An 8,576-nucleotide genomic window follows, 5' to 3' on the forward strand; every position below is an offset into this window, starting at 1 on the left:
CAGCCCTGCTTCCCATCCAGCTCCCTGCTTGTGGCCTAAAAAAGTAGTTGAGGACTGCCCAAAGCCTTTGGGCCCTGCACCCACGTGGGAGACCTGGAGGAGGCTCCGTGCTCCTGGCTTTGGATTGGCTCAACTCCAGCCGTTGTGGCCACTTGAGAAGTTAATCAATGGATGTACAAACCTAATTAATTTTCTGGACGCGAGAAACGCTTTGAACTCTACAGGCTCTAAAGGCCAAGTGTTGGAGTGGATAATGATTTAAAACCCTGACTCTAGCAGTAGGCATTTGGCACAGTGGCTGAGCTTCAGCTTGGGATGATTGCATACCTAGGTACAAGTCTCAGCTCTGGCCTCCATTCCAGCTTTTTTCTAATGTGCTTCCTGGGAGGCAGAAAGTTATGTATCAACTACTTGGGTCTCTGCCACCCAGGTGGAAGACTTGCATTGAGTTCCAGGCCCCTAGCTTCAGCTGCGCCCCGCCCAGTTGTTGTGAGCCTTTGAGGAAAGAAACACCTCATGAGAAATCTCTCAGGGTTCTGCCTGTCTTGTCACTAGCAGTCTCTCTACCTTTACAATAAATAAATTTAAAAAAACATAAGAAAAAACCCTGAGTCGATGAATCGAATTTGTGCGATTTTGATAAATGAGGAAATATCTATACACTATAAGTGTTTTCTGTGCTAAAGTACATAGCCACGTTAAAAGAGAATGCTGTAGCTGAGCATAAAATTTCACATTTATTTTATTTATTATGTTTAAAACAACTGCGCAATAAGACAATAAATGTGCATTTGGCTTATTGCTCCACATATCACCTTGGGTACATATTGAATAATTTGTCTAAAGTCTTGTCTTTCTGGGAGAACTCCAAGCTTCACATGATATTTAAATAAACCATTTCTCTAAATTGAGAGCAAATGGGTTTTGACAGATTGGATTTAAACATGAGACAGAAAATAGCACACTTCAATACCTTATGGTTTCTTTGACACGAACATGTTGTTGCTAAGGGTTTCAGTGTTGGGCTTTTCCTTCAGTAATGCTTTTTGTTCAGGAATGTATTGCAGATCATGTTGTATATATGCTACATTTCAAGTGCTGAAGGTCACCATATTTGTTAAGTTGGAATCACCCAGACTACAGACTGGATTCATACTACATAGTGCTTTATTTTTTTCCCAAAATTGTCTGCAGAAGTAAGGTAGTCTTTGGCCCAGCTATGATTATGAAGTTCAGAGAAAACTGAAGGCCCACCTTAGAGCTTCAACTCTGTTCTTTGCAGAAAATTTTGGAAGATAATATAATAGACTTGCTTGCATTTCTACTTTTCTCGCTTTTCTGTGGAGAGATAGCTATCAGTAAAATGTATCCAAAGTAAGTAAAGAGAGGAGAAAAATGTGAAAACCTAAAGTATGGATTAGACATAGAGTAAGAGTGGCAACAGTCTGAACACTCAGAATCTCAAAATATGTGTCAGCAATGGTGAGGCCCCCTAGAAGTCAACTTGGTACCAGGTTGCTAATGGTATGAGTGTTTGAATGGATGGGATCTGACCAGAGCCTCCCCAGGAGTAGTTTAGTGATGTGGTAATACAGCCTAATGTTGGCTTCTGGAGCTAGAGATTCCAGGCAAGCATTCCCAGATTGCTTTAAACAAACCATCAGACTCTATTCAGTATCAGTAGATTTCTCTAAATCTTGCTGCAGATGTTTCAAGTGTTAGTCTTCACAGTCTTAGAGTAGATAAGGAGAACTTTTTTCTCTTTTGAGTCACCAATCTGTATTTTTAAAGCAAACTGTGAAGTACACTCAAGCAAAAAGTATTTAATGTATAACTAAGCAGGAAATAGAAAGCATTAATAACATTCTCCTGTAAGTTAAAGGGCCATCTATAACAAATTATAAAATATTTTATTCTAGGGTTTTCCTTATAGCAATTTCAGAGGAGAGATGACAGCTGTAAGAGCAGGAAGAATAAACAATGACAGGAAGCCAAAAAGGAGAGAGGAGGAAAGGAAAGGAGAAATTCAGTTGTAGAGAAACTTAGGACAAAGAAGAAAGTGGATGAAAAACGTAGATGCAAGGTGATTTTTCACAGACTGAGCTGTGTGGCTCTGTTGGCATAGTGCTATAGCTGTATCATTTGTAAGTGTAATTTCATGGATTTTCCACATATCCAGTCTCAGCTTTCTATTTCCAGACTGAAGTCCTGGGTCAATGCTTCATCTATAACACAGGGGCCTTTCATTTATTTAGCAGTGCCTATGCACCAAGTAATCTTTACAGCAACTGTGAGGCAGCTATGACTTTTGCCTCACTCAACAAATTTATAAACTGAGACACAGAGCAGTTAAATAATGTGTCCTCAGCCACCATGTAAGCAGTAGTTGGGGCTGTGTTCACACTTCCTGACAGTAGAACCCAGTTCCTTGGTCCTCTTGCCACTTCTTCCTGAGCTCTTCTTTCCTGCTACGTGCTACACTGTGCTCCTATTTCCACTGCCTAAGAACATGTACTCGGCACTGAGATCATCACGGATGCTAATCAAGCTTTTCTTGATGGGATATTTGTTGTCTGTGTGAAATGAGCCCTTCCTCTTTCTTTACCCTGTGAAGCTGGTCAGAAGTCCATGCACCCAAGACTGGGGTTATGCTGCCTCACTTCTACTGTCAGCGCTCACAGCAGTGTTTTTAGGAAGGTGCATTCTGTCTCCACATGTAGGTCTGCAGATCCTTGTGCCTTGCTTGTAGAATAAAACCTCTAGAGATCGGGGATTCTGTCTAGCTTATGTAGCATGTAAGATGTACATGGAAGGAAACAAACACTAGAAGATTCAGAGAAAAAATACAGACTAGAGAACTGCAGTTCCTAACTCCAACTTCCTGCTTCTGTTATAGACCATGGGAAGCTGCAGGTTATGGCTCAAGTGCTTGGGTTCCTGTCACTCACAGGCAAGACCTATACGGGCTTCCAGTTTCAGCCTGAACCTCTTTTGACCATTGCATGTATTTGGGAAATGAATCAGAGACTAAAAGCATTCTCTCTCTCTCTCTCTCCCCACCCCCAGTATTCATTATTCATTCTCTCTCTCTCCCCGCCATCTCCAATATTCTCTCTCTCCCCCTCTCTCTTTCTTTCACTCTCTTGCTTTCTTTCCTTCTGTGTTTCTTTCAAATACATAAATGAGTTTTTAAAGAGGAAAATGTTACAATTAACTAAGAGGAGAAATGATCATTCCCCTAATTATTCCAGGCATAGGGCCCCCCTCCACATAATCATGCCTGGGAACAAACAGGCATTGATGAGGGAGAGACTTTTTTTCAAGTTACTTTGGTCCTAGAATTTAAGTGAGTGTTAGGTTTCTAAGTGAAATGAATTCTTCAAAAATGGATATGTTTGTGTTTGTTAGGGAAATTCTCAAGACCTTGGGAAAACATGGGACACTCCACAGTGTTTGAAGCATCATAGAGCCAGTGTCGGCCGGGCAGCTGTGTTAGCAACTGTGAACCTTGGCTGATGTGGACTTTATTCTCTCTTCCAGATCTTAGCCATCGTGTCTATCCTGTTCATCATCCTTTCCACCATCGCTCTGTCTCTCAACACACTACCAGAGCTGCAGGAAATAGATGAATTTGAGCAACCCAGTGACAACCGTCAGCTGGCACACGTGGAAGCTGTGTGCATTGCTTGGTTCACCATGGAATACCTTTTGCGCTTCCTGTCCTCGCCCAATAAGTGGAAGTTCTTTAAAGGCCCACTGAACATCATTGATTTGCTGGCCATCTTGCCGTACTATGTCACCATATTCCTCACGGAGTCCAACAAGAGCGTGTTGCAGTTTCAGAATGTGAGGCGTGTGGTCCAGATCTTCCGAATCATGCGCATCCTCCGGATCTTGAAGCTTGCCAGACACTCAACAGGCCTGCAGTCCCTGGGCTTCACCCTGAGACGCAGCTACAACGAACTGGGCTTGTTGATACTATTTTTAGCCATGGGGATCATGATATTCTCCAGCCTTGTATTTTTTGCTGAGAAGGATGAGGATGCTACCAAGTTCACTAGTATCCCTGCATCTTTTTGGTGGGCCACCATCACCATGACCACCGTGGGCTATGGTGACATCTACCCAAAGACATTATTGGGGAAAATTGTGGGTGGTCTGTGCTGTATTGCCGGAGTTCTGGTGATTGCTCTACCTATCCCAATCATTGTGAATAATTTCTCTGAATTTTACAAGGAGCAGAAACGCCAGGAGAAGGCGATTAAGAGGAGAGAAGCTCTTGAGCGGGCCAAACGGAATGGAAGTATTGTGTCCATGAACTTAAAGGATGCCTTTGCTCGAAGCATGGAGCTGATTGATGTGGCCGTAGAGAAAGCTGGAGAATCAGCCAACACCAAGGACTCGGCCGATGATAACCACCTATCTCCAAGCAGGTGGAAGTGGGCCAGGAAGGCCCTATCAGAGTCCAGTTCCAACAAGTCCTATGAGAATAAGTACCAGGAGGTGAGCCAGAAAGACTCCCACGAGCAACTGAACAACACCTCTTCCTCTAGCCCACAGCACCTGAGTGCCCAGAAACTGGAGATGCTCTATAATGAGATCACCAAGACACAGCAGCACTCTCACCAGGCCCCAGACAGCCAGGAGCAACCTGAGAGGCCGGCTGCCTTCCAGGAAGAGATAGAAATGGAAGAAGTGGTCTGCCCTCAGGAGCAGCTGGCCGTGGCGCAGACCGAGGTCATCGTGGATATGAAGAGCACCTCCAGTATCGACAGCTTCACGAGCTGCGCCACCGACTTCACCGAGACCGAGAGGTCGCCTGTGCCGCCACCCTCCGCATCTCACCTGCACACAAAGTTCCCCATTGACTTCCCAGGGACAGAAGAGCACCAAAGAGCCAGGGGTCCCCCGTTTCTGACACTCACCCGGGAAAAAGGACTCACCGCCAGGGACGGCACCCTGGAGTATGCCCCTGTGGACAGAACTGTAAACCTCGAGGCTGCTGGCCCCCCATGCGGGCTCCTTGGGTCACTGCAGTCTGACAGTGCTGCCACCGACAGCCCCAAGAGCTCACTAAAAGGCAGCAACCCACTCAAGTCCAGGTCCCTCAAAGTGAACTTTAAGGAAAGCAGAGGCAGTGCCCCCCAGACCCCGCCCAGCACAGCCAGGCCGCTGCCAGTCACCACAGCGGACTTTTCCCTCAGCACCCCTCAGCATATCAGTACCATCCTGCTGGAAGAAAGCCCCGCCCAGGCAGACAGGCCCTTCCTGGACACTCAGCCCCTAGCACATTGTCAGGGACTTGCCAAAGGGCCCTCCCCTCGGTTTCCCAAGCAGAAACTCTTTGCTTTCCCTTCTAGGGAGAGGCGGAGCTTCACCGAGATAGACACAGGGGAAGATGAAGACTTCTCAGAGCTCCAAACGCCAAGAGCGGACAAGCCGGCAGATTCCAGCCCCAATTGCTTGGCAGAGAAAGCTCTGAGTGAAGAGGGCTGTGCCGGCTCGTCCTCGCCCCAGAGCACAGGTCACAACTGTAGGCAAGAAACTTACCATGCTGCGGGAGAAGTCCAGAAAGACAGTAATCAAGAAGGGTACAATATGGAAAACCACTTGTTCTCCCCAGAAATCCAGTCCAACCCAGAGGACACAGGTTACTGTCCCTCCCGGGAAACCAGCATGTAACTAGTTACAAAAGCAATAATAAACAAACTTGTTTCTTTAAAAACGAGGTTACTAATGCCTGTGAACTAGAACATGGAAGCCCCCCCCCCCAAAAAAAGTGCATAAAATGTTATTTTTGCATGGCATAAAGAGTTTAGTTCAAGTACTGTTTAAATAGTCAAGACTGCATTTTGTAACAAACTAAACCCAAATGACTCAAGAACAGTGAACAAATAAAGAGAGCTCTATTAGGAACTAGTTCCCGGCAATGTCTGACATTTTTGATCCTTTCATTTCAAATTGTAGGCAGGTTTTTAAGTTGGAATTTTCATGTTACAGTGAATTTTAGGATTTGCACATGAAGGATGAATGTCATCGCACGCATTCGTAATTGCGACACGTGAGCTTTGAGCTTACAAAATGCCTATGTCAGTAGCGGGGCCTGCATGTAGACGTGTCAAGAACACATGGGAAGAAGTTTCTGAGACACAGGTGTTTCCTTCACAGCTACTGTGGGAGGAGCTATACAGACTTCCTGTTGCAAAACTGCAACCCCTTCTTCAACCATCTCACATACTTTGCTTTGGGTTCTAAAGCTCTGATAGGCACATTTATTTTAAGGAACACAGCATTTTTTTTTCTGCGATGGAATTTCTAGGGTACATTTTTCTTTTTTGCTTCTGCCTAGTTGTGACACTTGTGGTTTTACTTTATACATCACAGAAATGGGCAAGATTTAATGACCAGACATGAGATATTTGGAATTTTAACCTGACATTTCTGCCAATAAGTTATATTTCATGCCACAGCTTATTACAGAAATGTATTTTTAAGTGTGAAAAAGTGTTTATAAGTGGATATATCATACAGTTCAACTTTTAAAAAGTAATACTTCTAGTTTGGAAATTCTTTTTTTATGAAAAATCATATTTTTGCCAACCCTAAGGATGACTGTTTTCTCCACTGAGACTCAACATAACATTTCCTAACTTGCAGTCCACATCTGCCAAAATGGGAATTACAGAAAGTGACTTTGGCCCCACTACAGGCAGAGCCATTGACACAAGATTGCCATCCCCTTCTTAGTTAGTTCCGGCCTTAGATACCAAGAAAGGAGCTGGTAATGAGTGCCCCTGAAGCTCCCTCTGTGGGCCAGGAGGGGAGAAGGGCACCATCCTTCATGGAAGGCGGCTCATCCTTCTGCAGGATCTGAATCTTAGGCCTCTGAGCCACAGCCCTGGCAGCACCCTCAGCAATTGCAGCAACTGCAATGGCTTCCGTTGTACTCTGCAGCGGACAGTACTAAGCCACTGCCTGAATTTTCTAGGGGAAACAAGGAAATCCAGACGTGTGAAGGCATTTGCTGGAGGTTGGCCTGTTAATGAAATCTGTATAGCGTTCAGATCTTAGGAATCCACTTTGCTTCCAATGACTCAAGCTCTACATGATGTAACTACATGACACATGATCCTGGACAATCTTCTTTGACCTCTCTTGGTCTCTGTTTTACCCAAATAAAAAAATAATAGAATGATTAATGATATAATTCTTGGGTTTCCCAAGAATGTTCAGGTTTTGTTTCAGCACAGTGTGTTTTGTACCTGTGTATGGTTGAAGCTTAGGGAAGTAAGAATATGCCAGGCCAAATGTAAAGCACAATTTATTGTTATAACAAAAAACACCTGTAAATGTTATTCTATTTTCAAAAGAAAAAAACACATTGGAAAAAGTAGTCCAAATATTTAGAATCTAACTCCAAACTTTTAAAGAACTAACATTTCTTTATTAACAGAATCTGGTCATTATATCTCAGCAAAGAAAACGAGTTTTGATCTTAGTTGAAATCCAAGCAGCTCTACTGCTAAAAAATAATTACAACCATTTTCGTTTTTCACTGTGCTCACAATTTCTAAATGGCTTTCATGTTTGTTTGAAAACATAACCTTTGAGAGTGTGTCATTAATTATTGATATTTACATTATTTGTACAGATCTTAATGTCTAAGCCTAAATGTTGATCAGTTTTTGTAAATCTAGAATGTGAATTTTCTATGTGCAATTTTCATTGTCAGAGTTATATCTACTGTTAGATGAACAGCAAGTAAGCTATGAAAATCATTTTCTTCATGTCGTCTCTTAAAGCACTTATTTTCTCTCTTACTGATGAATCTCGGCTGTCTTATTCAACTAACTTCAGACATGGACTTGTTGTATTGCTCTGCCTACCTATTCTGTGTCTGTTAGGCCTTCTCCTGAGAATCCTGCTGCGGGAAGTTTAATATCAGAAACCTTGCCTGGTCAAAGCAATCACAGACATTCCTGCATAGAAACATGCTCCCCGAAATCTTGTTTCAGCATAAGTACTAAAGAATTTCCAAGGAACATTCTATGGAAATATTGTCTCTCAATTCTTCTTAGTTCTTCTGGATCAAAAGTCTTCAATTAAGAAAAAAAAAAGGAAATACTCCTCTAAAAAGCCCTTGACATGAATGTTTCCATGGAAGGCAGTATGAAGACAGGTCTCCCAGCATGCACTTGTCCAGAGCCTCCTAAACCTTGTCAGAGAGCTGTACCTGACTGAGAGCAGGAACGGGTATGCCTGTCTGATCCAGGAACATACCAAGTACAGAGTGCTTTCAGAGTCTTATGTTTGACATTAGAAGTTGATGCAAATGCTGCATTTGACTCCATAATATAATTTTCTTCAATAATATTTAAATTTAAATGGAGTATTCTATTATTTATCAACTCAAAAAACTGACGTTATTATAATTCAAAGTACCTCTTTTGTATACCCTGGAAGAACATCCCCAAATTTGAGTGACACTTCAGGAATGACAGGAACATAGTTTGGTTCCCTGAGGGCCTTAGGTTGTTTCTGCTGCTGCAAGAATCCATTCATTATTAGTGAGCTCA

At 43.1% G+C, this 8,576-nt stretch overlaps 1 protein-coding gene across 1 annotated transcript in view; it reads left to right on the top strand.

The window, feature by feature from the left end:
• KCNB2 (potassium voltage-gated channel subfamily B member 2) overlaps positions 1-5,682 on the top strand; it is a 394,976-nt gene extending 389,294 nt beyond the window's left edge. Inside the window, exon 2 of the mRNA XM_004588042.2 lies at positions 3,541-5,682. Within this exon, the coding sequence (XP_004588099.2) occupies positions 3,541-5,682 (2,142 nt within the window). The remainder of the gene's footprint in view (positions 1-3,540) is intronic.
• Positions 5,683-8,576: the final 2,894 nt, after the last annotated feature.

The sequence above is a fragment of the Ochotona princeps genome, chromosome 9 (assembly GCF_030435755.1).
Source record: "Ochotona princeps isolate mOchPri1 chromosome 9, mOchPri1.hap1, whole genome shotgun sequence".
Taxonomy (NCBI): domain Eukaryota; kingdom Metazoa; phylum Chordata; class Mammalia; order Lagomorpha; family Ochotonidae; genus Ochotona; species Ochotona princeps.